Source organism: Microchirus variegatus (genome assembly GCF_963457635.1).
Source record: "Microchirus variegatus genome assembly, chromosome: 3".
NCBI classification, from domain to species: Eukaryota; Metazoa; Chordata; class Actinopteri; order Pleuronectiformes; family Soleidae; genus Microchirus; species Microchirus variegatus.
In genome coordinates this window covers 7,365,253-7,385,100 of record NC_139804.1, presented here as the reverse complement: position 1 = coordinate 7,385,100, position 19,848 = coordinate 7,365,253, and the positions used below count along the sequence as shown (strand labels likewise).

At 42.8% G+C, this 19,848-nt stretch overlaps 1 protein-coding gene across 1 annotated transcript in view; it reads right to left on the bottom strand.

Moving 5' to 3' along the window:
* The window catches only part of robo2 (roundabout, axon guidance receptor, homolog 2), a gene marked incomplete at both ends in the record, with an annotated part of 229,723 nt that overhangs the window by 49,192 nt on the left and 160,683 nt on the right, over positions 1-19,848 (bottom strand). Inside the window, 9 exons of the mRNA XM_083886422.1 lie at positions 516-747; positions 2,854-2,975; positions 4,345-4,511; positions 4,606-4,771; positions 4,868-4,949; positions 6,568-6,773; positions 10,186-10,357; positions 13,913-14,037; positions 19,294-19,305. Of these exons, the coding sequence (XP_083742548.1) occupies positions 516-747; positions 2,854-2,975; positions 4,345-4,511; positions 4,606-4,771; positions 4,868-4,949; positions 6,568-6,773; positions 10,186-10,357; positions 13,913-14,037; positions 19,294-19,305 (1,284 nt within the window). The remainder of the gene's footprint in view (positions 1-515; positions 748-2,853; positions 2,976-4,344; positions 4,512-4,605; positions 4,772-4,867; positions 4,950-6,567; positions 6,774-10,185; positions 10,358-13,912; positions 14,038-19,293; positions 19,306-19,848) is intronic.

Here is a 19,848-nt window from a genome sequence, read left to right as displayed (position 1 = left end):
CGATTGTTAAAATGAGTCTCTAAAGTAACGCTAAACTTTAAAAACAGAGGCACACGTACGCAGTACACAGGTACGCGGGTTATTTGTAGCGCTGCTCATTTCGTTTAATGAACAGACTGCTCCAGTTCAACCGTAGGCACGCTAATGGCGTTAAAGGAGCTCACGCAGCTAACTGATAACTTTTTGCGGTTAGTCCCCATGTAAACGTCATGCGTTAACATGTGCTAATGTTGACCCTGTTAGCGAGGTTAGTTAACGTGTCCAGCACTTGTAAAAAGGCTTAGTCTAAGGCAATGAAAACAATCCTTTTTCTACCACTTTATCCTCTGCATGAGGATTGCGGTGTCACACCCTCACTCACGGTCAATTTAGAGTGTCCAATTTGCCCAATCCTAAAATCTGCATGTTTTTGGACCGTGGGAGAGCATTTAAACTCCAACCATGTGGCCCTGATATGAAAACTAAACAATTATAACCCAAAAACCTTCTATATTTCACACATTGGACTCTCATACCTTCCTCTGTCGTCCTTGCCGTCCTGGACTCGCTGTCTGCCCCTTGGAACTCGTTGAAATAGGGCCGGACCTTGATCTCGTACACGATTCCCTTCTTGAGCCCCGAGAGGATGACGCTGCGCTCTGACGGGACCTTCACGTCCTGGGTCTGCCAGGGTCCCGGCGAGGGCAGTCCAGACGTCTGCCTGTACAGAACCCTGTAGCCCTGGATAAACTGGGACTGACGATCCACCTGAGAAGGAAGTGAATAATGAAAGTTTACTTTCTGTAGACATGATCGGGGCCAAACACTGGACGATACGAGAGGATATTTTCTTTTCCCTCGCTGGAGCGCATTCAAGAGCGTTAAGAGGCTGTTACTGGTTTAATGGGCCTTTTATCACCGGCTATGACACACTTAGCTCAATTAACACCCTGCCATTACTACGTGCACACAGCCTCCGACTCAAAGCAAGTGTTCCCTCCTCCATTAAGGAAAAAAAGACTGTTCTGTAATGCCACTCTTAAGGACATGTCTCATATGCATTATAAACACTAACCGGTGACAGCGGGAAAAGGAGGCCGCGCTATATCTAGAACAGGTCTGCGGATGTTGTCACGCAGCGGCAAACACAGACGCCCTGGGGACAGCGAGGCGAATACACAGCAGAGGCGATAACAAAAAAGATACGTCCCATAGAAAAGATGGAGAGACTGGGAGTGTGCTAGCTCCCCCCGTAAACCACAGAGGACCAACAATGCCCTAAACTTGGGCACATTTACACCCCCCTCCCCCCCAAATAGAAAATCTGAATTTATGCATAGTGTCTGCATAGCTCATTCTAATGGCTTGTTAGCAGCGGAGGAAGTGAGCAGGGCTTTCAAGAGGGGATGTTAAGCAGCTGTTTTTCGCCAGTGTCGCGCGAGTAAATCAGCAAAATGGATTCCCTGCTTAGTTCATTAATGGAATGATTTGGGAATTTTATATATATATATATATATATATATATATATATATATATATATTCATATACACGGTCATGTTTTTTGTGTCGATTGTACATTACAATCATAATGCAACGCTTTAGCATTAAATTAGCCACCAAAGTCTTAGGGGTGAGACTTATTATAAGGGTCAATAAACATGTCATCTGCAAAAGTGCTAATGTGTTCCATTTGGAAATGGAAACAGCCAAACCCCGCTCCCCCTCCCCCACCCCCCGCGCGCCGCTAAGTGTAAACTGTAAATACCAACACCTGAGTGATTTACGGCGCCACAATCAGTGTCTAAAGCAGCACATATGTTTTATGTACAACCTCAGCTTGGAGGGAATATAAATGTCCCTTTTGTCAACATTAGCGTACAATTAAATACAAAAATGAAGCACATTTGTCGCATTTAATTAAAACGGTCTGATTTAAGGACGTTGTTGGTTCTACTGTATGTCCACGGTAGTGGAAGAGGAGTTTGAGTTTAACCCCTTTAACATCGAGCGGTTGCGTACCGTTTGTGCTATCGAAAAATTCCAAAAGTTTCCAAACTGTTTCCGAAAGCTGGGAAGTTGCACGTCAAAGCACAGCATGTGATTATTACGGTCATTTTCAACATCTTTGTCACCAGAGAGGATAGAGTTGAAAAATTTTTTAGATAAGTTTCCATTTTTTTTTAACCCGTTTTTCAGACAAAAACTCAAACAAATGTGATCAAATTTAACCTCACTTTTTGTTTTTCCTCATTCAAGCATTCAGCAAATTGTAAGTGACTGCCAGATATTGAAAGCTATTCTGGAAAAATGGGCAAAAGCACTTACTCACTTAACCTTTTATGGTTAAAATAATAAAAAAAAATACAGAGAGACATTTTGAGGCTTAGGCGTTAAAGGGTTTAAATAAGATTAATGCGTCTTATCAAAGTGGATGGGAATAAGAGACATAATATAATAATCTACATTCCAGACTAATTTTAAAACAGGAGCAGGTGAAGACACGTGTAAGACTGTCGAACAACCAGATGGCTTTTTATGATATTTCTTTTTTATGTTCCCTGTGGTTTAAAAGAAACATTTCAGCTATTTGATGTGCAGTTACTATAAAGTCACCAATTACAATGTTTCAAAGGCTTTTTCGGCGAAACAACCTGAGTTAAAGTTTCCTCCTGATATGGAACCGCCTCGAGGAGCAGCTTTGTTGTTTTTTTTTTGGCTTCAAAGGAGAAAATGTGACGTTAACATAAACTACCTTACGACTCGAATCAAAGCTCGAAAAGAAATCTGTGTGGAGATAAGAAACCGAGCGTTTCCACACGTGTGCTGTTCAGTGCGGTGGAGGAGGAGGAGAAGGTGGATTCTGCGAGACTCACCGTCCACGTGACCTGGATGGTGGTTGGACTCAGGACGGCTGGGTTGTGGAGGCGAACGATGACCTCGCCGAGCTCCTTCTGGACGTGTCTGTGGTCGACGCCCTGAGCGGGAGGACTGATGTCTGCGAGAGGACAGACAGACAGACAGACAGACACATACGTTTATGTTTCACTTCCTGTTTTTAATCCTGTGTTTACTGGTACCGAAACGTACGGGGCCCACAAACGGACGACATGACGCTGTTTTGCAGCTCGTTCTGAACATGCATTTGTTTCACATTACGAGCAATAAAGAGCGCATGAGAAACTGTGTGGTCGAAAGCGAAACCACATTTTGAGTTATATATTGGAGGAAAAAAACCCTCACATGAGGAATTTATATATTTTTTTTGCTTCATTCAAAGAAACCCAGCAGTGTCATGAATCATGGGCTGCACTAACAGTGTAGAATTTTTTATTTATTTTTTTTATTAATGCATGCCTTTGTCAATAAACTCATCCATATATCATCATAGACATAAAACAAAACTCCACTTCCTTTTTTTATCACACTCTTGGCTTGAACTTGACAGAGTCTGGCCACAAGTTGCTTTTTATACTTTATTATATATTTTTTTCTTTTATCATATCAGTTCAATCTGGAGACTGTGGTCTGTCCAGCGCTGTAATCAAATCTTCTTTTTGGTTTGGTTCTTGAGGCCCCTGTTATGATCATTAACATAGCAGGGATAGCACTAACCCTGTTAGGGCCTTCCAGAAGCAGACACGGTTATTTTACATAATTGCTAAAGTGATGCTTTAATGAGCTGGACTGAGACGTGAGCTGTTTGACCTCTGGAAAAATGTGCGCAGTGAATCAACACTGAGCCGTTCACTGAATTGATAACTATCGCAAGATCATCAGTAGAAAGAGAAATTATAATCAGTAAAAACCACTTAGAAAAGTAAATGATGCTGTTTTTTAAAGCTCCAGTGTGTAGGAATTAGTGACATCTAATGGTGAAACTGCAGAATGCAAAGAAAATGCTCCAAGCTACGGTTTGTTTGACAGACAAAGCAAAAACTGGAAAAGAAACAAGGAAAAACTCAAAAGCAGAGTGAAGAAAATACAAATAAACTGATAAAAAATCAATAATTAAAGGTGCCATATGTAAGAATGTGGCCAAAAACTGTTACTACATTCAAATTCAAAATACAGAGGTCTTTTAGGTTTCGTTTTCTGACGTAACTGGCAACCCGTGGTTGCTCTGCAGCTGAGACTCTACGGACTGCAATGATTGGTAGACGGCGGTAGGTGGCGCCACATGCCAAAACATGATTTCAAAAACATAAACATGATTTGCGAATATTTTGTCTGTACTGTTGTTGGTGAGTTCAGTTTGTTATATGAACATTATTCCTGAGTCTCTGTGACATATTAGGAGGATTTTACGACCAGTTGCTTTAGATTTATTACATAATGCACCACTAATATCCTCTAACATGAGTTACCTTGTGTCCTGACAGGCTCTGACATGGGGCTGGGGTCACTGAGGCCCTGGCTGTTCACCGCTCGGACCATGAACAGGTAGATGGTGTTGGGCCGGAGACCTTTGACGGTGAACTGGGTGTTTTTGACGTGATCTGCCACCGTTTGCCAGCTGTTGCTCACCGACTGACTGCAATCCGAAGAAAAGAGGTTTCGGAAAATGGTTCCATACCATGAAATGATCAATTATGACTGAGGCTAGTGAGGTTAGCGCTGTCACAAACCTGAAGGCTTCGATGACAAAGGAGGAGACAGGTGACGCTCCGGCTGTCCCCGACTGCCAGGACAAGGACACGCTGTTCTTGGTGACGTCGGTGACCTGAGGTTTGGTCGGCGGACCTGGAAGCTCTTTCTCGTCGTGGCTCTTGATGACCGTCAGTCCCCCTGATTCTTCAAAAAAAGATAAAGACACGTCCATGATGAAAACTGAAACTGGGTTGTGTGACAGTTTGTAGATAAACATCATTCCATCATTCCGTCTTGTACCTTTGACCTCCAGGAAAGCGCTCCATGAAGTTTCCCCACTGGAGCTGGTGGCCACGCACGTGTAGATCCCAGAGTCTGAAAGCTGAGTCACAGCAGAGACACATGCATACATTTACATATAAACTATTAAAATGACTGAATGAATGACACGTTTCAGTGAGGAAGACCATTTCATTTCACACAGGATCGATAGCTGACTACGTGCAATCTCTGAAAATGTGTGTCATATGTGAGGGGCCTCAAAGTGCTGACACTAATTTCCTAATGAATTCTATTTTGCGTTCAGCACACTTCCATCACGTTTTCCACTCCCCCCCCCATCCCCTCGTCCTGCCGACCACAACAAAGCCAGGCTAATTAATTTAGGGAGGGCTGCTGGAAACCCCCTGGACCGATGACAGCTGGCTTGACTCTCCGTCCCTCTTAGGGAACTTTGGTTGTTTGTTGGGCTTTTTTTCCCCCCCATTTATTAAATAACATGTCAGTGGTCGGGCAGCTTTATCAATCCTAATAGATATTCCACCGAGGCTTCAGAGTGCAGAAAAGAAGATGTGGGCCTTCTAAATTTAATCTGGACTAGTGTGTGTGTGTGTGTGTGTGTATCTCTAAGTGCATACATGTTCCCGTCCTGCAGCTGTAGTCTGTCCCACACACAGCAGCTCGGCTGTGACACTAAGTGATTACAACAAATCACTTTTCAATGCTGCCAATTTATCTCCGTATGGTGTTACGATTCTTTTTCGTGTCATTATTACACTTAATCCACATTCTATAAGCATATCAGCACGTCACAGATTAGATAGCTTATGTAAGAAATTTTATTCTGTTAATGCATAAAGTGTTGTCAGAGATTAGAGGGTAAGGAAACAATGTTAAATTGACATAAAAAAGCTTAAAAAGCCTCAGAACCCCTCTCAAAAATGTCACGATGGAGTAACAGCAAAAAAATGTCAGCATTAAACTGCCGCGACGTTGTTTGATACACGGCACAAACTCACACACTCAGATTGTGACGATTAGTTCAGTACTTCCTGCCATGACCTAAACTGAAATACAAGTGAACGCTTTCAGCAGTGCTGTCACTAAATACACCAGACTCCTCTGTTAAATGTTGATATTTTAGACAATTCCTTTGCTAAATGTTGGAGATTAACGCTTGCTTCTAGGATTTCTCTCTGATTCTCTCTGACCAAGCAGGTACTTAAAACTATCAAACTATTACTAATGGAAAAGCAGTCAACGTTTTATAGCCCACTCTCTCTTTCTCCTGTGCGATATTGTGATAACTTTCACTTTCACAGTGTGATCCATGAGCAATGCGTCTGTGCTGCTGCTCTGAATAACCACGCTCTTATAAACAGTGTGGCTTTGACAGCATAATTATTACATTTTAAAACTTTTTCTCTTGTTCCAGTTCGCTTTAACAGCTTTTCTGTACATACACCACTTGTATTTATTGTCACGAAACTTTAAAAGGTCATAATTCTCGTCAAGTTTAAAACTTAATGTGAAATGTATGTGTTTTTTGACTATGTTTTCTTTATCTTAAATATGATATCTAAGATTATCCCCTGGGGATTAACAAATGATTCTTATTTGGATTCTTGTGTTTCAATGTCTCAGATTAAACTGGGATTTCAGAATTGTTTTTTTTTTTTACAGTTTTACATAAATTCAGTTTAAAGAAAAATGTAGCAAACCTTGATGTTCTTGATCTGCAGGCTGCCCAGCTCCTGCAGAGACATGCGGGCGTCCTTCCCCAGCAGACTGACCCCATCCTTCAGCCAGCTGACGGAGGGGATGGGGTCTCCTGATGCCTGGCACTTCAGCAGCGCCATGCTGTCCACTCCGAGCGTCTGGTTGGACGGGCCTTGGCGAATAATTGGCGGCGGTCTATCTGTGAGCACTGCGGACACACACAAAAAACAAACACACATGACATTCAGACATGACAGCGCTGATCATAAAATGCACTGGGGGGGTGGATGTGGCGCTCTATCATAAAAGTCGACTATTTTTCTCTGCAGGTCTTGTAATTGCACCGCAGAACAATGACCATATCCTGTATTTCCAGGAAGCCCGGCACTGAAACGGCTGAGTCGTGCTTTCTAGCTCCATTGATGTGGCGCACGGATGCTAAGCAGTTTCCATTTACTGCCTGGCTCGCCTTCTTTTTATACACTGCTCGAGACTCTGCGGTGCAGTTTTGGCGGTGAGACTCTTGCCTATTGACTCAGCGTGGTTTTTGATAAATACTTCATTATGTGCAGTGCGGGGCCCCCCACAATAAAAGGTCACTTCCACGGACTGAAAAAAAGCCTTGTAATATTCGCACAGGGTTATATTATTTGATTCTGCATTTACATTAACGCTGATGAATTCCACTTGCAAGAATTAATTTGTTGTAATGTGCCACAGAAACGGCCCCCGCGGGCCCTGGTGTGAAATAGTGGGCATGTCAGAGGTGATCTCAGAGAGCGCTGGCACCCTCTGCACACAGGGGCCAGTTTATATATTTGGACTTGAATAATGTGGAGTTCCCCTGGCATCGCACAGGCCGCATTAATTGGAGGGTATGGATTAATGATGTCAGAGCTGCGGGGGCTAATTACCAAGTCTACCTCAGTAACCTTTCAACACATTATTACACCCTCCATCCCACCCCCTTTTTCTTCTTTTCTCTCTTTTTTCTTCCTCTGCGGCAGCTTCACCTGACAAGAGGAAGTGATTTCAAGTGATGCACTTACACTCCGGGTTCTTCCTTTAGGTCACATGAGACAGAAAGAGAAAATCTGATTTTAAAAAACGACCTATCACCTCTTTTTTTATCCTCTTTTACATTCAAGCAAGAGAAGAAATCGTGTTATCCTCTTATGACCGTCACGATATTCAGGCTGTCTGGATTTATTTATGATTTTATGGCTCTAGAAATGTCAAAAAGTGTCCAATGAGTGAGTGTTTCTGCCCCCTTTTTCCCCAAGATAACTTCAACTTTCAATATCTGGCAGTTATTCGAGTGTTTAGGAATTAGGGTTCTGAGAAGCTGGTGAATCTTGTCTGTGATTGGACAGACGTTCAGCAGAAGTCCTGAGGGCGTAAAGCTCTATTTCTCTGCTTTCCGGTAGTTTTTGAATGTTATAGTCTATGAGTTATGGTAATACGACAACGAGGATGAGTTAAAGGTCGAGTGCGTATAACATTTAGGATGTTTTATGGTCAAAAATGTCATATACTTCCCATTCCCATACCATTGTTTTATTCTCTTCTTATTCCACACGAGCTTTCGGGCCAATTCTAATTCCTATCTTAACCCTCAATCTTAACCCTTAATCTTAACTGTCCCTCAAAACCCAGTGTTGAGGGTTATTTTGTCACTTAGAAATGGGACACCCCTTAAATGCAGATACGTCTTCAGACTGTGGGGGGCAGAATAACGCGAAAGCTGCATCCAGTCTGTCAACTCCAAAAAAGAAGAAGAAGAAGAACGCATTTACGTCACGATTATTTATTACGATCCGTTTGTCAGTCAAGTTATTAGGTTGTCAGTTAGTTATAAGATGATACTCATACAAATACCACAACCACGGACATATTCAGCTGACATTTAAACGATAGCAAACGATCGCTTGTCCGCACCGGCCGGCTATCGACAAAAGATTGTAATATAAAAAATAAATGTTACGCAACAATGACATCAGTAATAAAAAAAATCGGCCTAAACTAAGATAATAAAATGGTTTTCATGTTTTTTATATCTCTATTAACAAAGAAAATACTTAATTTGTAGCGTACTCGTTTTGCTGTTTTCGACTCCAGATTTCTTATGTCAAAACACACAATGCATTCTGGGTAGCCCTTGCTCCCAAGAGCGGTCTCGGAAAAATCTCAATATTGAGGGCGATACGGCCCTTAAACTTGCCCCTCAACTTAATTTTTCTGAGAATCAGGACAGCACTTGCACTAGAGGGAGCACGCATTTTTTTTTTTGAGGGTTAAGCAAGGAATTGGAATTCACCCTTAGATTCACTACTAAATACCGTTAATCTGCTTTCTTCTTTATAAATCAGGACTTCCACATAAAGGATTGAGCTCCTTATCGTTGCAGCCCGAGGTTAGAAACTGAAACATCTTCAGTAAGTAGAGAAAAACGAAGAACGTAAACAAAGAGGATGCTTTCTTTATGAGAGGAGGACGAAGGAGTGACAGAGGGAGGAGGCCTCGGTACTGACCGAAGCCTCAGGGTCTCTGGATCAGGAATTTCTCATTACAGATCTCCTTGAACTCCACAGACTTTTTTGTCAGGGCTCGTGGTAGTAAATCAGACACCAGACTGCAGCAGGTGTGGCCGTGACCTCACCCTGGCCCCTGACGTGCTCTATCCTCCTCTATACGCTTTCCTCACAGACCTGCGTATCACCCCCACTGCCTCGCTAACACTGTTCTAACACGTATTTGAATCAAGCAAATTAAAGTTATTGTCAGTCTGTGTTTGAAGGACAGTCCAATCCTGTCCCAGCGTCTGATCAAATGCTCCTGCGGTACTTTTAATCTTTCTGCTAGAAGGTACTTCAGCAGACAGAGGGACGGCCGTCCATCTCCTCCGTCACACCTCGCAGGAACGCATCATTCATTCCACAGGAGGAAAAAAAAAACCTGCTGTCACTCACTGACTCAATCACATCCCTCCTCTTCCGCTGCATCTCCTTCTGTTCTGTTCTATTCTGCACCTCGCCCACTCATCCGAGCGCTAGTCATTAAACTTGAAGGAACTCAAGGACAATGCTTTATTTCCTTTCCAAAAGGAAAAAAAGAAGAGTCGAATTTCTTTAATTAAATTGTCTCAGGGAAAGAAAAAAATAATAAAAATAAAATAATGAAACAAAGCCTGGAGAGAGAGAGAGAGAAGAAGAAGCTGAAGGTCATCATGTGCATACTCAGACCCAAAGCACATGGAATTAAATTGAAAATGTTTAAAAAGATTAAAAAAATATATAAATAATTATACTTGTTGAAGTGGAGGCCAAACACACAACTCAACTCCACGAGGCAACAAGAACGTGATAAAGACTTATATATAGTATAAATCTAGGAATGAATAACAATTAATTTAAAAACTGCCTCCTCGCAAACTCGTTTACATCCATTCTGGTATGTTAAGGCCACCGTAGTTTCCCTGATGAGCTTGGAAAAGTGAGAGGGAAAGTGAAGGGTGTTGCAATCAGCACTAGAAGTCACTTATCCTCTCACACTGGGCCTTTAAGTCGTGCTCTTGTGCGCCATCAGTGCCGAGTATGTAACATCAGTCAGTTTCCACTCACCATCGGTGACCTCCAGTTGAGCCTTGGCGAGGATGCTGCCCGCGACGGTCAGCGCCTGGCAGATGTAGTAACCGGCATCTGACCGCTGCACAGATGAGATGGTGAGGTCGCCGCTGGGCGACACGGAGAAGCGACTGTTGGGCTGCTGGGGTTGGTTTGGAAAAAGCAAGTTCTGCAGGAGGAGGAGGGGGAACAAACGGGTAAATAACAGTGAGAACATGGAACCAGTTCAGCCTGGACAAATGACAAAAACACACAGATTAGACTCTGTTTAGCTTTGGTATTAACAACTACGTCCGTGTCTTTGTTGACCAATCACAGCGCAACCTGTCCACAGTTTGATGATCATTCTGGTTTTGTTCTTCTTCTCGGGCCAAGCCAGAGACTCCAGTGTGTTATGAAAGCTACTTTTGCTCCCATTGGCTTGGTGACGACTTTCCTCTCTGCTTCAATTCCACCGTGGTTTGTTGAACTGCATTTATAAAGCGGAGACCATCCCATAAAAGAGCCCAACATAACTTGAATATCAGCGAAACACTGTTAACCTTTTAAAGCCTTTTTTTTTTATTTAAATGAGTTATTTATTGGTGCTGTCAAACGTTAACGCGTCAACGGCATTTAACGACGTCAAAGTTAACGCGTGTTAATGCATGACACGTTTCCATGACGACTGACCGTAAAAAAGACGCGCGTGACGCCGCGTTTACGTGACTCCCGAGTGTTAAAATGAGTCTCTAAAGTAACGCTAAACTTTAAAAACAGAGGCACAGATACGCAGTACACAGGTACGCTGGTTATTTGTAGCGCTGCTTTTCGTTTAATAAACAGACTGCTCCAGTTCCACTGTAGGCGCGCTAACCGGCGCTAATAAGAGCTAATGCGGCTAACGGAGCTAATGCGGCTAACGTCGCTAACCGGCAAACGGTGCCTGGACTCCGGTGTCGCAGCACGTAAAACATGACGTCACTTGCGTCTTTTTCCGGTCAGTCGTCATGGAAACGCGTTGTGCGTACACCTTTTGCACAGAACTATTATTTTTTTGTTTACGCTGCTTTTCTTTTCTTTCTTTAATTACTGTTTTTATGTCGCTGATGTTAAATGACTTAAAACGCGGGTGCAACATCTTTCAGTTGAGTAAATAACTCACTTTAAACTCACTTTTTGGTGCCAAATTTTGGTCACTGAGGGAATCATTGGGACACAGAAAACACCAAGATCAGGAGCTTTTCGTCCTTAAAAACTGTGACCTACACTGCAACTGATTATGATTTAAAAATTGTCTATCTGTCCCACTTTTTAGAAAAGAAAAGTATTATTTTTGAACATTTTTCTATTACAAATTGATTTAAGAGGTAAAAAAAAAAGGTACCAAATTCAAGGTAAATCGTACTGACAACACTTCTCCTTCTTAATCCCCTACTCTATCTAATTTCTCCCTTCTTATTAGTGATATTCTTTTATTCCTATGGTCATCCCAACTGAAAGTAATTAGCAAATACATTAGCTGGATTCAATTACACCAAATCACTTCAACACTATGTACAATTTCTTTTTTGTTAAATGAGTCTCTGTGCATCTCCAGCTCTGACCATTATCCACAAGAGTGAGGGAGAAAAAAAGGGCCGCTCCGCAATTTAATTACTGTACTTAATTAACTTTAATTTGTTCTCTCAACAAATGACTTCATGCTCTTTTCTTTTCTTTATTTTTTTGTACGTCAGTGCGGTTTACACAAAGAAGGCATCGATAAACAGCGGGACAGAGAGGACGTGTCGCTGCGCGTTTCGCCTGTTTTTGTTTTTTTTGTTTGTGCATTCATTTCAAAAGCATCATCTTTAATGACAATGTGAGAAACACAAACACAAACGTTTGGATATAAATCTGAACACGTCTTCACCATTACTCACGAGTGAGTCACACGTCGGTGAGGGGGGCGACACTTTGTGTGGGGGGGGGGGGTGGTGGGAGCATGTGAGCGTCGCTTCTGTTCACTCTTTCCTTTCAAAAGGACTGCTGTAATGGTTGGCCTGCGTTTTGTGCGTTTGAACCCGAGCCAGAGCCTGAATCATATCTCTGGCTTATCTACAAGCCTCAACAGGCTCCTAATTGGTGCTGTTGTTGAGCGGCGTGAGGACACCCAGGTATTTGAATGGGTTTATCTGCCTGAGCGAGGGGTGGAAAGGATCGTTCTTATCGGGGTGCGGGGTCACAGGGAAAAAACGATTAGCACTTTGCCTGGCACGCCGTCATTTGACATCTCCTGAGAACAAAGGTGGATCTGTGTGTCTGGAGCAGAGATACTGATGACTGATACTACTACTGTGTGTGTGTGTGTGTGTGTGTGTGTGATGAACTGAAACACTTGTAATTCACTTGAATGGAGCAGCGTCAAGCATTTCAGGGCTGCATTATAAATCCATTTGCTGGCATTGATTTGAGAAACGGGGGCCACACGGTTTGGTGCAGGGGTTTGCGCTCAAGAAGACACGGGTTAGCACGTTCTCTGTGGGCGTGTGTGTGTGGGTTTTCTCTAGGTTCTTCCTCCCACACTCCAAAAACAATATGGGGATTAGGTAAGTTGGATACTCTAGAGCAGGGGTGTCATACAATATAATGGTCAAAGCAGCATAGACCTATTTTAACACAGATTTTTAAGACCAATTAATCACTCGCGGGCCACATAAAATTACGTGGCGGGCCACATCTGGCCCCCGGGCCTTGAGTTTGACACATGTGGTCTAGACTGAGCGTAGATATGAGTGTCCAGGGTGTGACATTCACGCAATGTCGCCTGTGACCCTCATGAGGACGATAAAGCGTTAAGAAGATGGATGGATTTGAGAAATGTCTGACTTTCCATGTTATAAAATCACGTTTATTCTCTTTCTTTAAACGATACCTCGTCTAAACGGAGCTCTCAGAGGAGACCACTCTTCTTGTTGCTGAAGTTTTTTTTTAATCAGGCAACCATCATCGCATCCCCATCACGTTAATGTAAGTGCAGCAACTTTGTGTGATAATTGTAAGAACAGCAAATAATACAAATCTGCTGACTGAGGCACGGTGTCACGCTGGGTATGTGAGGAGCGAGCCTGCATCACGGAACACATCATTCCTTTTTCATTTAAGCTTCACAAGTTAAAAGGAAAATACCTTGCGCATCTTTTTTGTTCCCACGAGCCACATACACGTAGATGGTGGAAATGAACTTTTAGCAAACTTTAAATCAACTTGACAGCATCGGCTGAACTGTAGAGGGGCAGCATTACAACTCTCAGAAAATCAAAGTCAAATTCTGTCACGTGTGTCACAAACACAGCACAAACTGTACCAGTTTCAAAATAAAAGCACTTCAGCCTCCTGAATACATTCATTTTATTGCGAAATATTTGCATGACTGATGGATACTATGCAATGGTTTTGTAATGGTAAATTCAATTTCTCTGACTCAGAGCTAAAACTGCCCATCACACTATACCTGCCCAGTACAGAATACCAGGTCCTTTGTGTATAGTGTATTGTGTATTGTATATTGTGTACTGTGTCTAGCCTGAACTGACACCTTCCTACAACATCCGCAGGGAGTCGGCTCCCCGATACCTACAGTAGACAAAGAGGTGTGAAAACACCGCCTGGAAAGGCAGACTCTTTGTCTATAGTCACTTTGACTCACTTTGCTCAGGGTTCCATGAAAGAAATCCCACTATCTTCGTACATGACTTCTTACCTGACTTCCTTCCTTCTGCCAGAAGACGGCCGGCTGAGGGTTCCCTTTGGTCTCGCATGGAAAGGTGGCGGTGCGGCCTTGAGCCACGATTTGGTCCCTCGGGCGGATGACGAACTGGGGCGGAGCTGAAGTCAAAGGGCAGAAACGCGAGTGTTAGAGCGACGACACATCAGAGGTCAGAGGTCATCAGTGGGCTTTGGGAAGGGGGGGGGGATTTAAAGCAAAACAAGCAAACAAACACTGTGTGTATCACACGGTTAAACCAAAGTGCTGTTCAGAGCTTCCATGCAGCGTTTTGTTCGTCTCATGAACTCTAGTGGCTCTGGACAGAGGGACACACACACACACACACACACACACACACACACACACACATAGATGGCCGTCATTTCCATGGCAACCAAGTTAGCCATTCATCCAGGTGCATCTGAGGCTGAATGAATGACAGCCACAGTGGTGTTCACATGAGACGACGCCTTCAAAAACAATCTGAGACAACACCCATGCCCTGGGAACATCCACAGGTATAGACATATATATATATATACTGTATATATAATTATGCCTCACGTTCCACATGTGAGATTATAGTGCATCACAATGTTTCACATAAAAAACAAAGTCGAGCTCTGTAGTGGCTGATCAAAGCCGCGCCGGATTCTCTCCATCACTTCAAACCCACGCATTCCCCGACGTCGAGGAAGAAGAAAAAAAAAAGAAGCAGCAATCGGGTTTTAAGATCCTGGTGTGAAGCTTTCACAGTCAATATTTACGACTCCGTCAGGAGCCAGAGCGGATGTCACACACACACACACACACACGCTCAGGCATTTCTCTTCCTCGAACGCCGACATCTTTGACGGAGTGAGCCCGACTTGACGGATGCAGTTCAATAATAAAGACGAGTGCGGAGATTAGACACCGGCGCTCATCCTCTGTCACGGCAAATTCCACTTTAGTCCAGAGTGACGTTTATCATGTTGTTTCCTTTTTTCCACAGGACAATAAACCAATGCAGGCTGCTGGTAGAGTTTAAACAACGACAGAATGAAGAAGCTAAGGCCCGGAAGGGTGGTATGCAATTTAATGTATATTTAAATGTTTTTATCAGTGCTTTTTAAACTTAGAATAGAATCTTAATCCAAATCAAATTCATGTCTACGTTTCTGTCGCTCATCAGTCAAAACCACTCATCTAAATTCTTTGATTTGAAGTGGAGTCATGTGACAATCACTTCCTGGACTCTGGTGAGGACTGTCCTGTATAAACTTATAACTTGATACAATTGTTGTATATCTGTTCTCCATCTTTCCTTTCACCCCAACCTGTCTAGGCAGATTCTGGTTCTGTCAGAGATTTCTTCTCTCAATGTGTGAACTGTTGATGGGTCTATGGGCTGATGTTGTCTATGTCTATATATCTGCTTATGTATGTTATGAATTTTAGCGCAATACAAATCAAATTGGTGCCGTCAAAGCTAGAAAAAGCTGCATCAAATGCCTCTTTAATATGTGGTGATTATAAATCGTTCATACACATACAGTAGATCCAGGTCCAGATAAGACCAACACCTGGCTCCAGATCCAGGAACAGTCTTTGTATACGATCTGTAAGAGCAACGCCGGCATATTTATATGTTTGAAAATGTCTTGACCTTTGACCTGAGATCATTCACTGCATGACCCCGCATGTCTTCTATTTATTTACTCGCACGGTCACTGGGAGGTTGTTGATAAAATGCAATGTTTGCTCTGATAAGACATCGATGACAAGAAAATAATGGTTCCTGGAGAGAGAGACAACAAATTAAAACACCACCCGACCATAAACTCAGGTGAGTGCAGACAAAGAGTCGTATATAGAGGCTATTTTTTTTCCTGGAGATAACAAAGTAAAAAGATTGCCTAGTTGTAAAATAACACAGAGTTTGAATTGTTGCAGTGCAACATCTTGCTCTCTTTGTGTCTTTAGATTTCCGTCTAAGTCTTTCCACGGACGAGCCAGCTGGTTCCACTAAGGCAGAACTCTTCCCATTTGGCTGCTTTCTTCATGTAATTCCTCTTTTTGGATGGATGGGGGGGTGTGGGGTGGGTGGTGGGTGATGTGTATTTGTGAAAGATACACACGGTTGGGAACGGTGCAGATGGCTGCAGATTTACTGCCTTTCCCATTTGGCCTTGTGCAGCTTGGATATCTCGTGGCTCTCTCAATACTGGGCCCGATACAGAGCTCCTAAATCATCGACTGGCGGCGATTCAGCTCCCTCCTCTCGCTTCTGTCTTATCCCACACACACCACGCGACTAACTGCCCACCGAGAGCGAGGTCCGACGCCTCGCAGAGCGTCCGGCCTGCCGCTGCCCTTTCTCACACTCAGGGTTTCCTACCATTCTGTCAAACGTCAGAGGTTTATGAGTGGATTCTGATCGTAGGGTAGATTGTAAACAGCTGCGTGTCAAAAAGAAAAGCTTTGAGTGTTGTTTATGGGGATTATAACTAGAAATCAATTCATTAATCTTCTAATTTTGATATAGTAATTCAATAAAGATGGGTCCTTTGGGGCTCTGCTGTGAAGTTAAAGTCATCTAAATCACTTCGTCTTAACACAAAGTCGAATTGCAAGTGTTATTATTATGTTCTGATATTCATCTTATGTTTATACTGATGTTCTATGAAGGAATTCTTTTTATTCTGAAGGAGGGGGAGAAATAAGGTATTCTTATTCTGATTATTATTTGTATTTTCATTAGACAATTCTGTTTAAAACCATGTAAAAGCAATTTGTAGCCTTGTTTTGGGGAAAAGGAAATACAAATTAAGTTTGTTGTTATTTAGGGACATGATTAAATGCAGAAGTCCAAATGTTTAGTCGCTGTTAATCACATATTTATCATGATTAAACAGGTTTTTAAGTGCATATTAAGAATTATAGCTTGATTTTAAATCAGATTAATGTGAATAAAGTTACTTTATGAAGGAAAAGCAACATCTACTTCAGAAATTTTAATGCACCAGCATTCGTTCTTTGCAGGAATTCCAGTTTAGTTTTAGCCTTCTTTGTTTCACACAGGCTGTGCATCGCATACGTCATACTACAATAATCAGCTGCCTTCATAAGTCATGATTGATGTGATTATTATTATTATTATATTTTTGGTGGCAAAGGCTTGAGTTCAATTTTTTTTTCTCTCTATGACTTTCTTTGTCCCTTCATGTTTCATATTATTTTAATTTTTTTATTAAAATAGCTCTTTATCAGGAGGAAGTCGACAGAGAAGCGAAAGATCAAACCCCTCCGACAAATCAAGAGGAAGTCAGTGTGTGACCGTTTCAAAGCCTGGCTCAGGGCGGACACACGCACGTACGCATGCACGCACGCACGCACGCGCGCACGCACGCGCGCACACACACACACACACACACACACACACACACACACACACACACACACACACACACACACACACACACACACACACACACACACACACACAGGCCCCGTTTTGATTCAGAGACCCTTAACGACATGTGAGAGGCTCCTTCCTGTCCCCTCCAAAGGAAACACATGATCGGGCGCCCATATTTAATTCATGACAAGTCACATCTGCTTGCTTTGGAGAGCGCTCGGCAACAAGAAATCGAACACAGCAAATCGAGGTGAAAAAGAAGGAGCGGACAGAGCGGGCGTTCACTCGCCATCGCCCCAAGCTCACGCGTGTACGGCGTCTCCTTTTAAAATCCTCATGTTCATTCATATTTTATTCAAAAGTCGACGGCAATTACTGCCTCTTCTCACAGGCGGTGTGAATGCGTTATTTCCTCCATCTTCTTTCGGAGCTGAAAGTTTGACAGTTATAGAATAGCTGCTGCTGTTTTGGCAACCAAAGTTCTGCCACTGAGGCAGAGCCTGTCGCTATTTGTCAGCCAACACACACACACGTCTGCCATTCTTTTCTTCTCTGCCTCCTTTGTCCTGTTCTTCTCTCTCATAAATAAACAACAACAACAACATCATACCTTTCTCTGGTGTGCCACTTCCACTCACGATCGCTGACAATTGCCTATCTTTAGTGTCAGATCAGGTTTGACCTTTTCCCTTCATCCGCGGGGGAAATAAAACCAGATTCGGCACTCCGTCCAAAGAGAAGCTCGTCCAAGACGAACAGATCTCGTCTCCGCGTTCCAAAAAAAGCCACAGATGGCCCGAAGACTTGCGAGTTAAACACGTACTGGACCATATGAGATGACAATACTGGAGACGGCCAGCACCCACTCACTCATTGTAAAGGACGCGGTGTAGAATTTATGAAAACCTTCAGCTTTAGAAAACCTTGATAAATCTGTGATAATGTGACAACAGATGCTTGTCGAGATGTTTCATGTTGTCGTTCCAACCGCAGACTAGTATTTGAAAATCAACGTAGTGTTCTAGTTACAAAGAACACCCATTTGTGATGAGCTTTATGAAATGGGGACACCATTTCCCCAAAAAAACTAGTGCTGGGCACGTTAACCGCGTTAGCGACATCAATGTTAACGCATGACGCGTTTCCATGACGACAGACCGGAAAAAGACGTGCGTGGCGTCATGTTTACGTGACTCCGGATTGTTAAAATGTGTCTCTAAAGTAACGCAGTTTTTCGTGCCCCGGCACCGTAGTCCAGGCGCTGTTTACCAGTTAGCTCAGTTAGCCGTGTGTTAACCTGTGTACTGCGTATGTGTGCCTCTGTTTTTTAGCGTTACTTTAGAGACTCATTTTAACAATCGGGAGTCACGTTAATGCGACGAAAAGCCCGCCCCTTCCGGTCAGTCGTCATGGAAACACGCTAACGTGCCCAGCGCTAAAAAAAGACATCACATTCCATTAAAAACCACTCCATTAGACTTCACGTCTCAAACTAGAAGACGACCTCTCATTTTTTTTTTTTTACCGTCTCTGTTTGCACCAACTGTCAACAGGTCGACGTTATAACCCATGCCCACATCTTTTTGCGCAATTGTGGCAACAAAAAAGCCCACCAACGGGTTTAAAAACCACACCCACACCCAAACAAATACCACTCTCTCTCACTGTCACGACTTGTCAAACACAAACCTACAATAAAATTGTGCCTTTGGCAAAAAAAACAAATTATTCTGTAATTTGTGGCCGCGGTTTCTACTTAAAACTTGAATTAATTAAAAAAAGTAGTAAAAGTAGTACCTATGTTTTAAATTCTACCACTATCTACGTAAACCTACAGGAAAACAATAATTAATTTAAGACAGACAACGTGATAACACCTGTGTTCAAATACACGTCATTGATTGTCAGGCAGTCGGGTGTAAACATGAAGAGCATGCATGCAGGATGGGATCAAATCAGAAGGATGGGTACTTACCAACAGGGCGAGCTGGAGACACAACAATGGAGGAGGAGGAGGAGGAGTGGATACACGCACGAGACACAAATTAAGAGACAAAGACGCACAAATACAAACACAAAAACGGGAAGAGGAACAAAAAAGAAAGAATCGTAAAATGAGACAAAAAAAAGAAAGAAAATCAAAGTCAGAACGAATGACATGTCGTGTTTGGGGGTAAAAGCAATTTTTTTGACACGTGACAGCGAGGATTCAGAAGTTTTACGTCCTCATCACGTCCTTGGATTATTAACGTAATTGATTAATTTGTTGATTATTTTCTCGATTCATCGTTTGTTCAAAATGTCAGTTTTAATGATTTCTTTGTTATGTTGAGCAAAGAAACAAAGAAAATATTCACCTTTAAGAAGCTAAAACTAGTGCTGGGCACGCTAACACGGTAACGGCGTCAACGTTAACGCACATTAATGCATGCTGTGTTTCCATGACGACCGACTGGAAAAAACATGCGTGGCGTCATGTTTACGTGCCGCAGCCCCAAAGTCCAGGCACTGTTTACCAGTTAGCTCCGTT